At 31.7% G+C, this 20,480-nt stretch overlaps 1 protein-coding gene across 5 annotated transcripts in view; it reads right to left on the bottom strand.

Moving 5' to 3' along the window:
* Positions 1–20,480, bottom strand: part of Atrnl1 (attractin like 1) — an 833,524-nt gene that overhangs the window by 196,726 nt on the left and 616,318 nt on the right. The window contains exon 28 of one of the 5 annotated variants that reach the window (XM_063244804.1): positions 7,817–7,966. The exons of 3 other annotated variants lie outside the window; for them this stretch is intronic. In XM_063244804.1, coding sequence (XP_063100874.1) covers positions 7,841–7,966 — 126 coding nt within the window. In that variant the 3' untranslated portion in view covers positions 7,817–7,840. Of the gene's footprint in view, positions 1–7,816; positions 7,967–17,186; positions 18,877–20,480 lie in introns of those variants that run through there. One more of the 5 variants, XM_063244805.1, reaches the window with a different exon arrangement.

The following is a 20,480-nucleotide window of genomic DNA, read 5'->3' as shown; positions in this document are numbered from 1 at the left end:
CTCTACAGTACATTGTACTGTGTGTATATAGATAGGTAGAGATTGTATTCTGTATCCATTCAATATAAAATGTAATGTGACAGTCTGATTCTCATGTTTAACTAAGGCAATTGTTCTAATATCTATGCTAATTTTAAATTGATAGGTCCAAGTCTGAAAATTACTGCTTTTTATATTGTGTTTGTTTGGTTTCTTTAACACACAAAGGCAAAAAAAGTCAATTATGTCATGATGTCCTTTGTGATAGTTAAATATCGAGAATTCAAATGAAAACTCTGTTTTAAAATTTTCTCATCTCTCTGAAAGTTATATACACATGTACATCACTCATTCAAGTCACTCTGTGCTAATTATTTGCTTGGTTTTATTTGTAAGCAATGTCATATTTAAGCTGATATTGATCTCCTAAATTCTCCAGTTAGTTGTGCTAAAATTTTCATAGTGCTGAGATAACAAAAGTGACCCACATGCTTCCTCCGTGCTGATTCCTATCAGAAACTGGGTTTTTGGTAGTGCCTATGATAACTGCAAAGATAGTTGTGGAGGTAGCTGTGAGAGATGTATTTTTAAAGAATGCTACTGTTGGTTTTACTTATCAGCACTTCCAGATAAGTGACTCAATTCTGGGATTTGCCCCATCTAATGCCTGCTGGGGTGGGGTACTTCTCTTTATTATGCTCAATAAGGATTCCAGTGGGCAAATCTTTCATTACTCTTTCCACAAAATGGGCCACAGAGGGCAAGTGTAACCACAGGGCTGAATAGCTTAGATTAGGGCACCCTGGGTCTTATTCACTGGTTCCACATGCCTTTTCTTCTATATTCTTGTGATTTCAGCAAAAATCATACAAGAAAAAGCTCTCATTTTGAGTGAGTGCTCTTAGTGGCTATAGGGCCTCCATCAGATTCAACAGTGATGTTTACAGAAGTGCAAGCTTCAGGGCCATACTGAGGACTGGCTAAGTTAAAAAATCCCAAAGAGGGCTTGGCCTGAGACTTTCTATTTTAACAAGCAATTCTCCAGCGACTCAGATGCACATTAAGATTTCAGAGTTACCACTGTAGAACAACAACATGCTGAGAGATGGAAAGATAGACAGAGATAAATCAGTCATAATTTGAAAAAAAAATTATTTAGATCAAATTTCACTTGAATAAAATCCAGAGGATCATGAAAATATTTAGAAATATTTAAATTTTGTCTTTAATGAGTTTCCCAGTTAGTAGGAAATGATCTAAGATTTAGAGTAAATTTTCTTTTCATAATCGAAAATGCTTTGATGGGCTGGGGATTTAGCTCAGCAGGATAAGTGCTTGTCTTACAAGTATGTGGTTGTGAGTTCGATCCCCGGTACCAATTAAAAGAAAAGAAAAGAAAAGAAAAGAAAATGCTTTGAATTATTAATTGAAAAAATATACCATACTTTCAAATTTATTTAATTTCTTAAATTTCTGTACAATTGTTCATATTGTATTAATTTGATCAATGGCCAGTTATTAAGCATTTACTTGGTTCAACATACTACTAGACTCCATATAACTGAAGATAAATTTAAGACTTTTAAGCCAACTTTTTAGAATATTATATATAGTCTTTTATAGAAGTAAGAGAGATAAAAAGAAATATAAAATAAAAAGTTTGCATGTTTTATAAGTGGTTCAAAGAAGTATGGAAAATGAAAGGAAGAATTATAGCTGCAATGGTTAGGAATGGTCCCACAAAAATTTGAACTCAGTCTTTGATACTAAGTAGAAGTTTCAGGAAAAAAAGCAATATTTAGTACTGAGAGATTAGCACAAAGGCATGTTCAAGATTCATGTGGTTAAGGACCCAAGTTTGTCCTGAAGTTGCAGAGGGAAAAAAGTTAAAAAGTGTAAGTGGTGTTTGACTTCAGAGGCATTTAAATATGAGGCTAAGGAATTTGAACCTTTAAGTTCTAGTAAGCCCTTTGAAAGGTCTAGATTAAGACAGTGAATGAACAGCATGATCAAATGATATTTTATATCTCCAGGAAGATGTAGCTAGGTGAAATAAATATCTAGAGAAAGTGTTTTATCTAGAACAACCTAATAGAATCCTGATTATCCTAGCTATCCATGGTATACTCACTAAAATGCACTAGTAATGGGTTCAATATTGTCTTTGTTATGGGGTAAAGACTGCTTGGAATACTCAATGCACAGGCACATATACAAGTTTACTATCACTATCTAAGAGCCAAGGATGTCACATTCATTCCACTTTTATGAAAAGGCCTATTATCCTGTTTCCCATGTAAAACAATATGGGAAAACATCTAAACAAAAGATGAAGGCTAAGTATATCCTCTGTCTTCTAAAATTTTCTATTCTTTTATATCTTGGCTCCTTACTACTATGAATTCTTATTTAACCACTTCTGCAAATGGGTTATTTGATGCACTGAATTTGTGTTTTGGCAGGGCTTGGAGAGGTTGTCTCATCTCTGAGCATCTCTTCCAATATGACTCACTCAAATACCTAATGAGGTAGTGCTGGCTGTCAGCCAGAACTGTCAGCTAAGGGCTTTGTTCTTTTACATATGGGTCACCTCACATGAGCTCAGAGCATGATGATGTGGGTTCAGGTGTTAAGAGGCAAAGCTGCTAAGTTTGTAAAGTTTGAGTCCCAAAACTGGCTTCTTCTGTTATTTTCTATTTGTCAAATAGTCCTGAAGCTTACTTAGATTCAAAAAGAAGAAACCTGGGTCCTCTCTCTTAACAGAAGAGATATAAAAGTCCTTATAGCTATCTTTTATCTACCAAAAAGGTAAGATTATTCAACAATTTTGCATAGTTATGAAAGCTTCTTTACTTTTCACCTAATCACAGTGAGGTGTCAACAAAACATACTGAAAGGGAAATTTCTAGGAAGGCAAAGTGACACTTCCGTAGAGACATATAGTGTCCAGCTACAGATGCTCCATATCAGGGTCAACATATGCTTTATATAACTGCTGGCAAAGGTCTGCATGATTTTGATTCTGAACTTACTTGCTTTATAAACACTTGCTACACTTACACTTAAACTCTCTCATTTATTTTGAAGATGCATTACATTGCACTTTTGAGTAAGCTTGGTAACTAACTAGATCACAAACTAATTGAGCCACCAAGAAAGCAGACAGCCTATAACACTGCTTAAACTGCCTTGGTTACTATATTTCCTTCAATAAAAAGATGTTTGACATTTATGTAGGTTCACGTGCTCCATCTTCTTAAATACTTTGTCTTGAACAAATTCTGGTGCTGCCTTCAACAGATTTTATACATATTTCAAAGTCTACATGATATACGTGTCTTTTAAAATTTAAATATTATAATTTTTCAAATTTTGTTATATGGCTTTGATTTTATGATTATTTTTTCTTATATTGGACTATAACAGAAAAGTCATAAACATGTAAAAATCCAGTTCAGAAGAGTAACACAGCCAGACATGGTAGTGCACACCTGTAATCCTAGTATTAGGAGGCTGAAGCAAGAGGATAACCCTGTATTCAAGGCTACCCTGGGCTATACTGTCTCAAAAGTCAAACAAATAAACAAACAAACAAACAAAAAATAAAATTATCCATAAAAAGGTAGTTACTACTAGGTAAAGTTTTCTGATTTAAAAGAAAATATTGTTTACTAAAGTCAAAGTAATCTGTAATGAAATATTTTGCATGTAATAAATTGAGCTTTAATAAAAGGAATACTGTTCTACTTATGTGTTTTCCTTTTAAAAAGATAAAAATGTTACAATATTATTCCAAAAATACAGGTAAATACTGAAAAGCTGATTCAACACTTAGAAAAAGTAAATTATTCAAATTCAAATGCCAGTAAAATGAAAACTAAAAAATAAAGGCTGTATGCTTTAGAAGAAAATATTTGAAGGTAAATACTTCAGAAATATGCACTTAGAATTGCACTTGACATAATGCAATTTGTCTTTATGTATGACTTTTTAATTTAATGTCAAATCTGATCAGAAGCAAAATCTTTATTTCTAAAGTATAATGTTAAAAGTTAAAAGTTGATCATTCAAAATTTCGATGGTATTCAGGTCTCAGCTAATGTCTGATGACTATTAGTCAACAACATAAAAATGCCATTCTTTCATTTAAATTCTGTTGATGCCTGTGGGATGGGATTGAGAAGAAGAAAAGAGTCTTATAAGAATGACTTCATTTGCTCCACACATAACTGAGTAAAAAAATAAGAAAAGAAGAGTTATTAAGGAGAGAGAGAGGGGGGGGCAGGGAGGGAGAGAAAGACAGAGAGAGAGAGAGAGACAGAGACAGAGACACAGAGAGACAGAGAGACACAGAGAGACACGAGAATGAATGAATCCTGGAGCCTCCTGTAAGTGTGAGATTGACATTACACTAATTATAACAATGTGTCAACAAATGATACAGAAAGAAAATTTAACAGAAGAACCAAAAATCAGGTAAGGTCAAAACATGTTAGGAAGGAAATTAATATTGGTTTATAGAGAAAAAACAACTAAAATTTGAACTGGAGTACAGAACCTCTTTTAACCAGAGGTGATTTTTATAGCTTTGATGATCAGTTACTCACAGGCTTAATTTTCCTGTTCCCTGGAACCCTAGAGCACCTTTCTCTAAACTGTTTCAGGTTTCATTACTGTACTTTTAGGATTTGGGAAAGCCAAAAATCGACCCTCATCCTATACCCAAATATGGGGTTGGAAAAATGGCTAATTGTTGTAGGGTGGTTTGTGAGGCCATAGAGAAAAATATTTGTCTATGTACAGCTGGATGGCTCCTGAGTGAGGGATAGTAAATGAGAAGACTTCTGAGTCTCAGGTTTAAGGATGAGGCATTTCACTCCAAACCTAAAAAGACAAGGTGGGAACTCATGAATCCTTTATATTCTAAAGAAGGCTGGATAGATAAGATAGAAAAACCAACCAACCAACAAAATAGTTACATTTGGTGATTCTGAAAACCAAAAATGAAAGAGTTGGAGTTCACATCTTGGGTATTAGAACTGAGGGTACTCAAGTCAAAATATTTAGGCAGTCTTTAAGGAAATACTTAAACTAACCAAGTTTATAATTTACCACCTCCAAAAAATAAAACAAAAAAATGAAATTACTACAACTACTACCGTAATGAGTAAAATGAAGACTCACTCCAGGGATATGTGATCTATGCAAATACACAGGGGCCTTATCTTAGAAGAGTCCCTACTTAGGCAAAATGCCCTGCTGAGATTCTTGAAATTCTCTATATTGAAACTCTTAATTGTTAATAGAGAACTCAATATTTATATTTAATACTATAGATTATGTGGTCATCAGTGAAATGAATCTTGTCTATATCCTATCTACTGATAATGGTAGACAAAAAGTAAATATTAGAAAAATCAGAGTGTTGGTTAAGGTTAAGCATTACAGTGATCTTTTTAAACACCTCACTTTTTTGGTACTGGGTATTGAACCCAGTTCCTTGACCAAATTAAGCAAATGTCACATTTTCAGTACCTGCATTTCATTTTTCTGAAACTTGATCTTTCCAAAACAATTTTCTTGTGTTCCTTTTGTTTTGAACAAAGATAGGAAAGTATGTATCATAGGAAGATTTTAATTACTCTGGGCATGTGAATTTTAAAGGTAAATGATGAACAAACATGACAAAAAATCTAAAAGGAATAAATTGCTTATGGTGGACATTCAAGGGAAATGGATTTTTTAGTAATGAATTGAAGAAGCACATTTGACTTCATGTTTGAATTAAGCAATAATAAAAACAGTCTTGCATCCTGTTCCTAGATCCTGCTTGATTTCATTTTCCATATCACAGGAAAGTCCCTCTTTTTTCCCAAAAGTTTCTTTAATAACTTTTCTCTAAAATTATTTTTAGCTTCCGTTATACAGGGATGACAAGAAAATACTGTCTCCCCAATCAAATACCAATTGAAACTGCCTGTTGGTTGTGGTTGATTTTTAACCACAGTCACTAGGAACAAATTCCAAGACAATTTCTCTTTATGCTCTTTTATACTACTCTCAAATCTGTCCTCTCTTTGCATTATGAATCTCAATGCAGCTGAATCATGTAGGTCTGATTTACCCTGCAAAAATGTCAGTCAATGCAAGGAAGATGTACTCCTTGGCCTTGAGTCCTCTGAGCTGCTATGAATCACATGTTTAATTTTTGCCAAATGAAAAGCAGTTTCACTTGGAAAAAAAATCTGTGCTTATGGCTTTAGCTCTTGCAGAAAATGCATTAACATTGTCCAGGGAAAAGGAAATATTCAATCTTTTATGCAATTAGAAAAATGAGCCAGCATTTACTGCATTTGCTTTCAATTAAATTTTTGTCTTCTCTGAACTTCATCAAACAGGTGTTAACCAGTAGACTAATAAGTTGCTTCTTAAGTGGACATGTCAATGAGTTAGATTTAATAAGATTCAATTTTTTTTCAAGGGGCAATTCAGTAAGATGCAATTAAGAAGAATTGGCTTAATTAGTTGCCAAAATATTGAGCAACATGATATTTTCTGTAATCTTATTTAAGCACCAAGGACAGTATAAAAAAAGCCATTGTGAATATTGTAATGAGTAATTTTGTGATTTTTGTCCTCAGGAAAAAAGGATTTTATAAAAATTGCTAACCTTTTTCATCTTGGAATCAAAATTCTGCAGATTATAAGCTTTGTTCCATTAGTATAGCACTTCATCTCTAGCCATTGAACACCTGTAATGGTCAATGGAGATTTTCTGTCTTAAGAAGACTGTCTATCCTGTCTTGTACAGTGAAGTTTAAGATATTGTTTAATATGTGCCTTCATACTAGCCTTCAGCTAATACAAGACTCCTCTAAACAATGGTTATCTAGTACAGTGACAGCCCCATTAAACTGTCAGAAATATCTCATCATACTTTTTTTTCTTAACCCAATGGTTCTTGTTATGAACAATTTTTGTGGTGTAGAAAGGAATTGTGAAGGGGTAACATTTCAGATCAGGCAATTATAGTAAAACTGAGCATCCCAATCAAGTTATCAAGCTTCTAAGCTGATTTACTGCATCTATGATTTTTATATTTTTAACTATTTGGAAGAGACAGAAAACTCTAAGTGATCTTTTTCCCTAGAAGTATTCTTAAATAAGGAAAGCAACACAAAAAATAGTGAAGCTGATCCATTAGATTCACAATTTTCTGAAAACATAAAAAAGGGCATTTTTCTAAAACTGTAAAACATGATGCAACATAACAAGATTAAGAAGCAGATAAGAAGAATCCTGTGAATGATAGTTGCATCCATAACCTTGCAAAAGTTATTTAAACCTGACTGTCCTGATATTTCTTTATCTGTAAGATGTAAATGAGGTTTCTTATCACAATTCTAGGGTAATATATTTGGTGAATAATAATAAATCTTTTTCCGTTATTAAAGGTCTGCTTTAATTTCTATAAGATCTGCCTTCCCAAAAAGTTAGTATCTTACAATAAAGATTGAAATTTTATATTTTAAATAAGTCATTTTAAATATATATTATTCATTTTAAAATAGGTATAAGTTTTAAAGGGTAGGACAGGCATTAAAAAAAAATCTGCCCCATATATCAAGAGTACTTTTCTAGGCTGTTTTGAATAGTATTTTTTCACGTTATACCTATTTGTACATGTGTATATATAATGAAAAAATTCATTAATTTTTAAAGTCCAAGATGAACAACGTAAATTACAATGCATTTCAAAATGTTTTACTAAGGATGTGATTAGTGCTCTTCTAGGTGAATGAAAAGATCAGAGAGCTGGTACTCCTGTCTCCATCAGTTTCACACCTACCTCGAGGGTACCTTAAGGAACGTCTCTCTCTCTTCCATGTAAGGAAGCAGTGAGAAGGCAGCCAGGACAGCCAGGAAGAGGAAATTTCAGTGCATCCAAATACATCAACCTTGACCTTAGACTTCTCAGCCTCTGGAACTGTGAAAAATAAATGTGGTTTGGAATGCCTCATCTATGATATTCTGCTATAACAGCTCAAAATAAGACAGGAGGACCCTATTCAACTCACTGCACCTAAAGTCTTATTTAGAGTAATATAGTTTTTCTTTCAGTTTCTTATTGTAAGGGTTAGGGATGTAGTTCAGCAGCACAAGCTCCTGCCTGGCAAGCATGAGGTCTTGAGTTCAATTCCAGGTCCCCCTCACCCCAAATCTGTTTCTTATTGTACTGAAACACATATAACATTAAATTTTACATGTTAGTATTTTTAGTTGTACATTTTAATGATATTAAATATATCCATTTTGTTGTGTAAGCATCACCATTTTTTATCTCCAGATGGTAGAAAAATCTAAAGAAATTGAAGGTAACAGAGTTACTAACAGGGAAAAAGCACCATGTGGCTGGATTTTTAAAGTTTTCTTTCCATGCATACTTGAAAGCAAAACTTGACCAGACATATGTAACAGTACTTCTGTCAAGTGATCAAAGTAGTTACCTATATATCAAAATAAAAGTTTTGAAGATAGACTCTAGAATGATTTCAACTTTCTAAAACTAAAGCCTATGTTTTAAAATTTAAGATTTCTTAATTTGAATGTTTAAAATTTTTATGTTTAAAACTAAATTTCTTTTAATTGAAATGTTAATTTTTTTAATGTGGGTCATAAACTTATGTGCTTAAAAAAACATAATATACATCCACAAAGAACCAAAAAGCACCATAAATCCTAGAAGTTACAAACTGAAAAGAGGACTTCTGGCATCTTCTTACCTAGAAACAGCCACGCTTTCCTCAATTGGGCTGGAATTTTCTATGTGTGAAAAACTGGCCTGGGTTTGCTAGGCTGTATACTTTTATAAAAAGGCAAATATCTAAAATATCTTGTGTGACATATTTTAATTTTACATATAGAGAATAAATGAAAATTTAAAAATGACTAACAACACTTTGCAAACCAAAAATATATGCAGCATTTGGGGGTAATAAACTTTGACTCCTATTGCAATTTTCACATTTTTGTCCAAGTTCACCTTTGTATTTTTTTTTTTTTTTTTTTTAATGTAGACAGAATGGCAGGCAGCCACCCTGTCCTCTCAGCTAATCCCCGGGCACTTCCCTTGGAAAAAAAGAAACAAAAAACATTGTGAATGTTGTGGCAGCTTCCAAATACGTTAGCACATTTGGCCAACTTTAATGTTGCAATGTCAGCTTAAATTTCTTTTTTGGTGATCAATCTTATTGTTTCGTTTTTCAAACTTCTCAAAAGGTCAAATGCAGAATTTTACTCTTTGAAATAAAAACACAGAATTTTACCTATTGGAAAAGACAAGAATTTAAGTTAGTAATGGAAGATGGAGAATATCAATATATTTAAAAAATATATCAGTTGATTCATTTGTAAATAAAATTTATAATAGAGCATATCTGAAGCACTTGATCTAAGTAGTTAACTTTGTGTTGAAACTTATGTCATGCTTTTTACATTTCAATTTTGCCTTATAAAGTATCACCTAATTATATTTTCCTAAATACATGACTTTTTTTAAAAAATAAAAGCTTTATGTAAACTTATCAAGTTATGTTATCAGAAAGAACCCATAGTATTTTCTTTCTCAAGATTTTGAAGCTATTTTAAATTTGAATAAGTTCTTATTTTTAGAATATTAGTTTGCTTTATTGATTTCATGTATGTAATTTTCTCAGCTTCAATTTTTGCATATATGAATAATAAATCTTCAACTTATAATTTGTTGTAAGATGTATGTTTTAATATGCTTTAGCACATTCTAATACTAAGAGAACTAATATTTATTTTGAGTAGATTTAATCAGTTTACTTTCTCACTGTTCAGTTAAAATAATTTTTCTTCTTTTAAAAAATAGCTCAGGTAGGGATTAGCTCCACAGCACAAGTGCCTGCCTGGAAAGTGCGAGGTTATGAGCTTGATGTCTTATACAAAAAAATTATATATATATATATATATATATATATATATATATATATATATATCAGGAAATATCTGGTACACAAACTTAAAAAAATTATTTTTAAATTACCAATGACACATTTTTGAGTTTTATGGTCATATTTAAATTAGTCTTTATCTGTCATTTTTTGCTTTTAGCATCATTTTGAATGTGTACTATGGATTTTATGAGATTTATAATTAAAATAGGAATTTAATTTGAATGTACCTATCAATATGCTTATTAGATGGCATGAATTTTTGTTCCCTAAAGAATTTCCCTGGAAATTTTCAGTTATAACAAAACAAAATAGCACAATACAACCTAAATCCACATTTTGTGAAGCCTGAAAACTTGAAATGTTGTAGGGTCCTTTAAAAAATAAAGAATATACAATTAAGAACACAGTATTAAGTGTCACTTTGGAAGAGGACTATGCAACTGAAGGGCCTTTAAGCTTCTTTAGATTCAAAGTTAATCTGCTTCCACAAGTTTTCTTTACTAAGTTTTCTGTAAAGGGGCAGGAGGTGCTGAATTCTTCCATACAGCTCAAAGACAAAACCTCAAGGAAATCTAGAGCTAAAACACTGCGTTTGGGAGTGATAACAAGAATGATAGATGTTGATACTGTGTGCTTATGTTACCTACAAGGCATTGGAAACTCCTTTAGATTATGATTTCTTTTATTATCCTCTGAGGCCTCTAGTATTTATTGTTAGATTAGTGATAAGAAACTGAGTTGAAAGGCATAATTTGGCCAAAAAACAGATAAATATCAGTTGACAGATCTGGAATAGGAAGTCTTATATAAAAAAACTGTCAGTGACAGTCTCTCCCACAATTTTGTCAAAACAGAATGGCCTATTACTAAAATGCACAGAGCAGTATGTGCTAGGCCCCTTACTAAGTGCATTTAATGCTTTCAACAATTTGGTGCAGTGTGAGTCAATACATAGCTATTCACATTACAGATCAGATGAGAATCAAACACTTATGCTTGTTCATATTACAAGGATAATTCATGAAAAAATTTAAATACTTTCATTTTAATTCTGATTTCACAGAAATATCAACTTTCATATACATTTCAGCTACATATTTTGAGAACTGAATATGTTCACTATTTAGCAACATTATTGACTAATTTGTGAGAATATGTTTAGTGATTAATAGCATTCCAAAGAAACCTGTATACTTTCTAGTTTTAATATTTGAGGGGGTAGCCTTTATATATTATTTTTAGAACTTTAAAATAAAAACAGTATAAAAGTCTGAGCAAATGATTTCTTTCACTTAGTTGTTCAGAAAAACTCCTGCCCTATTATTGATGATGTGCCACTTGGTAAATACCTTTTTTTTTTTCTGTCATCTAATTTAATGGTGACAAGTCATTAACTAGTACTTGTTTTCATAATTTTTTCACTTAATATCCAATTTCTTTAATTTCATGAGTAAGAAAAGAAAAGATGATAAGAAATGACTCATTTATAGATATCAAAATTAATAGTAAGGTAGTGTATATAGTCCAACTGTCTTCTGTGGAAAAAAAAAAGTACTTTGTGCTCTCTTGCTAATTTTTACAGGACCACAATAAATATTGAGTCTAAATGTAAAACAAAAATGTTAAAATTCCCATAATTACGAAATTAAATGAAGTAATTACAAATTATAAGATAAAACAAGTTAAATTTTAAAAATAAAAATTTTTAAAGTCAGTTAGGGATATACACTTGAAAATGTCACATGTAATGAGTAAGATAAACAAATTTAGGATAGCCATGTTTAGAACTGTTGCTGACAAGAAAACACTGCATTGATGCCTATTGTCTTTTAACCAAAGGAAATCAGTAGAAGAGTGGTCTATCAAATATTCACTTGTTCTTTGAAATAAGAAAATATAATTGGATTAAAAAATCATAAAATTCCACTTTAATTTCACAGGGCCTTGGTATCATGCCTCCTTAATCATAAAGTAATGTAAATAAGTAAATCTACAAAGCATGAAAGAGCAAATCCTAAAGTAAGCAAGAAAAGGAAGCTCCTAGTATCTTCAAAAGAGCAGAGAAGATGTACAATACTAATAGTAGTAAAAAAGACCACTATATAACTATGATTGATTTTATACATCTTCTAGTTCTAGTAATAACTAGTAAAAACGTGCTATTATCCTCAGTTTAAATGTGAAACTACATTAGGATTAAAGACATTAGATATATTGTAAAATTAAAAAACTGGAAAACTTTGCAGAAAGCCAGAAATAAATGTTTTTATATTTAAACTATCATTCAATCAATTGTTGAATATTCAGTACATCCTAACCATCTAGACACCAAGAAAAACTAAAAAAATTCAAGAAAATAAAGTGCCAAGAAAAATTAACCCTTGGTTATAAAAATTATTTAAAATATCCATCAAAATATTAAAACAACTCAGGATCAAAAGTTGACTTCCATCCAGAATTACAAGGATTATTTAACATTATGAATGGTATCCTCCTCAGGTGATTCTGAAGTATGTTAAGGATACAGATCCACTATGACATATTTAGTGAATTGGTCAAGAACAGTAAGAGTTAAGTGTTAAGTGATAATAAGATCAGGTCAAACTAAAATATCAAACAAAGATGAACACGCAGTAACATGGATGATACAGAATTTTCTGGTTGATAAGTAAATGAACAGAGGAAGAAATTCTAGGAAAAAGAATATCACAAACAAAAATAGAGATGGAAGATGATCCTTGTGCAAAAAAGGGACAGTAGTTAAGATATAACAGGGTAAGATGGAGGGTAATATGGAGTGCTAGTGAAAAATAAATGGATTTGACGCAGTGGACAACAGATGAATCTTGTTGGCTTACAATGAGAGGGAGGTGACTGAGAAAAGTGGCACTGTCTACACTGAGTCTGGTTATGGTGTGCAGGATTCATGGGACAGGGAGCACAAACCAGGCAGATTGTTGCAATGTTCATATCCTCATGACCTAATGATGGCAATGAGAAAAGTGGGGCTGTTGGGAGGGAAAGGCAGTTTGAGGGAAGATAATGCTTCTTATTTAATGTACATTGAATGAATGAATTTATCTGGAAAATGTGCATTTATGAGGGGAATCTTACTGTAATGATTTAAGTATATAGAGTTGAAGATATAGAAAGAATACAAAATGCCTGAGGTTAATACATGAGTGAAAACAGTTTGAGGTGATTCAAAATTACCGAGAAAAGAGAAACTCAGAACACTCATGAGATAAAGCAGTGGGTCATAAAAACCTCCATAATAATTACTGTATGCTCTTGCAATTTGTGAGAAGCTTTGTAGTCTACAAATGAACTCTTTTAATCACTCGGTGATGTAGAGATCACAAGTGTTATTATCCACAATTTTCAGATGAATAAATTGCAGTTCAGAGTTTATATGACTTACCTGAGGCAATATAACTAAGTTTTAGAGGAAGCTGTATTGAAATCCATGTCTTTTAGTCCAAATTTTGATCATTAATCAAGGTCAATTTATATAATTCTATAGAAGAGTGAGCCCTTTATTTATACTAATCTTCAGATAAAAATGACTTTTAAAAGTTAGATATTTTAACAAAGAAAAATGCATACTACTATATGAATGTGATCTGTCCGAAAAAGCTAAATACTATCATACTAGTGCATAATTGGAACTATATGACATTCTGGTAAAGCAAAAACTATGGATACAATAAAAAGATAAGCAGTTCCTAGGGGTTAGTGGAGGGAAACGTGAGAATGTATAGGCAGAATAGAGGATTATTAGTGAACTATTCTATACAAATGGCAGATATACATCATTACATATTTGCCCTAATTCCTAGAAGGTACACTATCAGGAGTGATCCTAGTATGAACTATAAACATGAGTGACCATGCTATGTCGATGTAGGTTCATCAGTTTAACATGCACACGCTGTAATGGGAGATCATGATCATAAAGAGAACTTCAAGTATGTTGAGAAAACCTGTGATTTTCTTCAAGCTTTTCTGTGAACCTAAACCTTCTCTAAAAATAATCTTTAATTTTTAAAAATGATGCAGTTTCATAATTACAGACACGTAAATATCCAGCAAGATGATGTATTTATAAATAAATGAACACAAATAGCAGAATCTGTATAAAATATCTCTGGAGAGAAACATAAAAATCCCCAAATATGGTTACTTCTGGACATGCAAGTAGATTATTGGAAGATAAAGGAATAATGCTTAATTTTCATTTTCCTTGCATCCTTTCTATATGTTTGTACTCTGCACATGAATGTCATGCAACAGGCATTTCATAATAAATAAAATATTTTAAAATTTTTCTGAAAAGTACTTTCATGTTATAGAAGTTTAAAAACTATCTAAATGAACACATATGGAAGGCACCTTAATTTATTGAAAATGAAGTATGATACAACAGGTCATACTTCATTTTAAAATTTCTATTAACTTAGAAATAACTTGTTCAAGATAAACTTCTAAGGTAAAGTGTTTAAAAATTCCTGAAAGCCATCACACTGAGGATATAAAATCCATGAGTGTAGGAATTTCATTTACTACTTCAGTGCTTAACTAGTTCTGTCTTGAACAGTACCTGATACATTGTTGGAAATAATCTTTTTTGAATTAATGAGTTAATGAACAAATAAACACTCTCTTTATTTGGAGGCCCTGTTTGACTGAAGTCACAGCTTCCTAACATCTTTTTCCTACCTTTTCTCTTTTTCTTTATTCCTTATAATATCACAAGAGGTTTTAACCCAAAACACAAATTAACTGTACCTTAGCATGTTTTCTTTTTCAAAGGTCCTTTCTAAATATTGCCTTCTCATTAAAATACGTACTCTTCTTCTCTGATCATAATTAGTTCATTTATCTTTCTGTTCACATAAAACATGTACATTACTCTGTTACATTATATATACAAGTGTCTATCTTTGCTTGTGAGCAAGGCCTCGCTAATTACTCATCTTTACATATCAAGACTTAAAATAACTGGACTAAAGATGGTTGGTAAAATATTGTTAAAGATGAATGGATAGATAATGTATGGATGAATTCTAACCTTTGAGATAAACTTCATAAAGTTACAGGATTAAAATGTATGTTCAAAAAAACCCTAAATCTCAATGATAAATATTTCAGTATATTCTATTTACTGCTTGATAATTTTATGAACATCTATATGAATTATTTACATTTTCATAAGAAATTTATCTGATATTAGAAAAATGTCATGAAAGGAATAAGAGAAAATTTTACTATAATGTCTTTATATGTTAAATATTAGCAGTTCTAAAGGCATAATTTTTATTTAAGTTGAGAAAGAACACTTCAGTAATATAAAAAGATATTTCAAGAGAATTACAAAAATTACAAGCAATCATTTTCTGCTCATTGAAATTTAAAAGTAATAATATTAGAAAATAACCATTTAATGATTAACTAGTTTTAATTTTTCTCTTTTAAACCTGTTGATATAAATTATTAATAGCTATTTTCTAAAGTATACAGCAATGTTTATCTATTATACTTTTATATAGTATTACGTGGTATTTTTCAGAAGTTTATTTTTTCTTCAAACTTGTTACAATTAAGAGAAATATATAAGTTTAAGTTTCCCAAGTTTATCCTTAAGGCAATAATTTGCAAGTTCAAATTTTTTTTAAAGATGTTGATTTTCAGATCAGTTTTCTTTTTTCTCACAATAAAATGACTATGGCTATACATTTATCCTTACCTCTAAACTTTGTTCTTAGGAAACACCAAATTATCTACATTCAATTAATTTGACTCTTCTCAATGTTTGAATGTGCCAACTTCTTCCCACACTCCATGGAGGCTGTGCATGAGGGTCTTACATGGAGTAAGCACTCAAAAAGCTTTGATGAATAAAGAATGCTGCCAATGAGCCATTTCTTCCACACAGAGTTTGGATACTCTCTCATCACTATTAGATACTTAAAAGATGAAACTTGGCTGGAAAAAAGAGATAGGTGACCTCTGCACAAGCTTCCCTGAAAATTCTCCTCAGGAATGTTCATTGTTGGGTGTTCATTTCAGTCCAAGTGTTATGTTAGGGATTTCATGTATTTTAGTGCACTTAATCCTTGTGACAAACTTGAGCTAGTTATTATTAAATCTGTTTTCAAGTGAGGTAGCAAAGTTCAAAGAACTGAATTAACCTGTTCAAGTCAAACACTACATTACAGAAAAGCTAGGATACAAGCCTGTATGATGCCAAAGTTTATTCTAATACTAGTGTGCCACTTTCAAATAAACAAAACAAAGCAAAACAAAAACATTGCCCCCCACACACACACACCTAGTGTGTTTTTATTTTGTTTTCTCCTTTTAACTTGCTTCAGATCATATTTGGACCCAAATATACTAAGAGAATGTAATAATAATGAAAGAAATTCTAATGCATTTGAAGAGAACATCGTGTTTTAGTTCCATTTGTCTATGTGGAAAATTAAATTGTTAGGAATACTTAGTAGGGGAAAATTATTTATGATTTTTGGGGTCACAACTAGCCATGCATGTGGAAGAGCACAGCACTAATATATGTGTACCCTAGTACTTTACCAATCTTACCCAAAGTCTGTGCGTCTTCTCACCTCACAAATTGTTGCACTAGATTACAAAGGATGGTGACAAACAGGCGAACTTATAAAATGTAATTATTGTCTTATTTAATGTGTTTTACATTATTTGAGACCAATATTAAGCATTTCATATAATGTATTATTACAATAGAAGGAAACAGAAAGAAACTAATAGAAACAGCTTTCTGCTATTATTTTCAGCTTTCTTTTGATAATGTGAATTGATTTTTTTTTTTTTTTTGAAAGAGCTCCAACAGCCCAGTCTTTGAAACTCTAGCTCAAATAGGTCAGAGTCTTACTTCCCCAGTTGTGCTGTACACCATGAAAGGCTGCCTGGGTTTTCTCAGGAATTTACTTCTCAAGGGACCTCCCATGGATCATTTCTTTCAGTAAAAAAAATAATCCATTGACTAAACCTATCCTCAGGCTAACAAACTGAGCCTTCCTTGGGGGAAACAACAGCAAATTGAGTGCAGGTATTGACCAGTCTTCTGAGGTTAAAAATATAACAAACTATACATTGTCTGATTTACTCTTGAATTAATGGCCATTTTCATGTTTTTCTAACAGTATTTACTACTGGATAAACTTTCAGACAAGTGGAACAAAAATATCAGTCACCAACTTCATTTTTTTTATTTGTTGTCTAATACATACTTTAATATATATATATATATATGTATATACATATATATATATATGTATGTATATACATATGTTTCCCATTCTCACAGCTAATAAAAAACTGCTCTGATAAAAACCATATATTTTATTTTAAGAGAATCATTCCTAAAATTCAATGCCTTAATTATACTAATGATAATCAACACATTTATTTTTTTCTTTCAATCTAGCACAGTAAGAAATTAGGATATAACCTAACAAGTGAAGTGATTAAACTCTAAATTGTTTTACCCAGTATTTTAAAAAATGACCTTTACATATATTTAAAAGTATTTAAAGTTGGATAAAAGTTACTTTTATTTAAAATTTAGTACCAATAAAAATACAAAAGTGTAAATGTTTTTCACTTGTACTTTTTTTTGAAGGAAGAAAATGTCATGTCATCACAGGATGAAAAATTTTACAGGATGACATTACATTTATTAGTGTAAAAAATAAAAATAAATTTCTTCCCCTCTAAAAGATAATCTGTACTTGTAAGAACAAAACACAAATCCAGATCACAAATATATTTAGTATTAATTTAGTCCTTATTTATTATTCATTTATTGGTGAGGAGCATAAGGAATAGCCCATTATGGAAAACATTCATTGAACTAATTATTATAATAATCTATTTTTTATTTGGAACAAAATTCATAGTTTTGTTTCTGTAAATTATATCAGAATGAATTCGTGTACTCATCGTGATAAAATGACATTTGTTCAACTATTTAATGACTAATTAGATAAAAATGATCATTTTTACTTTTTAAACACGTATTAGAATAGTTGTATTCTAATACATGTACATGTATTAGAATAGTTAATGGACAAATTTATTTTGAAAGCATTGCTAATTTTATTACAGCCCTCAACAATTGTATTTTAGGTGAATATCTTTACTTTTGCCTTTTACTATCATTAATGAAATAAGACTACTAATGTAGTTAAAGACTCTCTGGAGGAAAAATAAATTGAGTTTGTTATTGTTACTGAACATTAAAACCTTGAATTATAAGAATAAATGTTACAGTTGATTGAATAATTATTCACATATCACTTACATAATTAAATGTTATTAATATACTTAAAATTATGAACTAAGTTATTTTAAAATTGTGAGATCTAAGGTTGTCTTAGTGATTTTCTCATTAATGAAACACAGTGTCTGACACCCACAACTCTAAGGAGGAAAGGTTTATTTTTGCTCACAGTTTGTAGAGCTATTTGTAGTTGACTGGCTTTAAGGCAGAGGGTCATGGCAGATGGAGCTTTTTCTTGGCATGGTAGTCAAGAAGCATCAAGAAGGAAGGAGGGAGGTGCAGCCTTCCAGCCCATGCGCCAATGACTCACCCCCTCACAAATCTCATTTACGTATAAATGCTTCAGTAGAACGATTCACTGATGAGTACATGATTCCATGATCCGAATCACCTCCCAAACTCTATCTATGGGAAATCTAGATATAAATCCTAACATTCTACCCCTAGACCCCAAGACTCATGCATATCTTTTCATGCAAAATGCGTTTAGCCCATCTTTAAGAGTTGCCAAATTCCTAAAGTGTTCAACATCAGTGAAAAATCCAAGTCCAAAGGCTGCTCTGAGATTTAAATCAAACACTTGGCTGTGAGTTCCTGTAAAAAATCAGAAAGAAAGTTAAACAGCATGGACACACAAAGACACAGGGTAAACATTCCTATTCCAAAAGGAAGAAATAGGGGAATAGAGAAGAATGGACCAAAGCAAGACTGAAACCCTTAATAACAAACATTAAGTCCTACAGTTATATGTTCAACATGCTGGACAAACTGCAGTGAGATACAAACTCCAAAGGGTTTGGGTAGCCCTGACCTACAGCACTTTTTGTGGTTGTGGTCCTCAGGACTTTTCTCTTGAGCTGGCTTTGCCAGCTCCTTGTGGTTTTCCTCAGGCATGACACATTCCTGGATTTCCAAATGTCCTAAGTGCTATATTATATTTTCAGGTTCACTGTCGCAGCATCACATACTGCACTTTCAAGATATTGCTGATCTCCTAGGTCGTCTTCTGAAATCTGGGTGGAACACTCCCTGACCCGACAACTCTAGCTCTCTGTATGCACATAAAACCACAACCACATGGATAATGCCATGATCAGCCACCAGTTTTAGCAGTAGCCAAGCCCTTTTACATCTTAATGGTGGTTGGAGAGATCTCTGGATGCCTGACTCACTGAGTAAAGTCAGCCTGGGGAATTGATTCCCTTACCTAGGCTATTACTTTTGTTGTTGGTGTTGGGTATTTTGTCTCAGCAACGAGAAAAGTAAGATAAATACATTTAAATATCATCCCATATCTTTACTTGATTATGATACCTTAATGTGTTCTGGATAAATATTTCTCAATTATTCTTCATCAATTTTGAGAACTATTTTTCTATAAATTAAAAATTATCATAAGATATATTCATCCATGTTTATATCCATGCACATACTAATCTTAATTTTTGATTATTCATTTAGTTTGGCTGAATCAGGCAAACTCTATAGCTGTAATAAGTTTAAATGATTCTAGGCCCATATCTAGAAAATTAACTATGTTATGAGTAGTCTACTGTCAATGCCTGCTCCAATCATGATGTTCTAATTTCATATTCAAATAACAATTTAAAAAGAAACAAGGAAAAACTTTTTAGTTTATCTTTTCTGATATTTAAAAGAAAATATGTTTGTTAGAAGTAGTAAGCACACATCAATAGTCCCAGTATTCAGTAGAGTGAGGCAGGAGGATCACTGTAAGTTGGAGACCAATATGAGTTCTATGATGAGTTCAAGGCCACCCTGGAATATATAGCTAGAGCTTGTTTCAAAAATGTATGTGTATTTGTGTATATTTATATTCTCTTCCTTAGTCAAATAACAGTATTTGAGATTATTCTTCAGGAGACTATGTAAACACTCTTAAAGCTGCACAATACAATATTATATCACACTTGATTCAACTAATATATACTATTAGATATCTGGATTGTTCCCATACATTTTTACTATAACAAATAGTGTTGGACCATCTTTGTGCATGCTGTTTTTTGTTTTTGACAGTGGCAAGAATGGGGCTGTGGGATCCAAATGTAAGTATATTTACAAATACAGTAAAATTCACCACCAAAGTGAAGATACAATTTGCATTTCTATAATATATGAATGTTTGTTTTCCCATACCTTTTCTCTTAAGAATATTTTATTAGTTTTCTATTCCT

The sequence above is a fragment of the Cavia porcellus genome, unplaced genomic scaffold (genome assembly GCF_034190915.1).
Source record: "Cavia porcellus strain 051 isolate PalLab524CR breed Dunkin Hartley unplaced genomic scaffold, mCavPor4.1 scaffold_2, whole genome shotgun sequence".
Lineage (NCBI taxonomy): Eukaryota > Metazoa > Chordata > Mammalia > Rodentia > Caviidae > Cavia > Cavia porcellus.
This window is presented reverse-complemented; position numbering and strand designations above follow the sequence as displayed.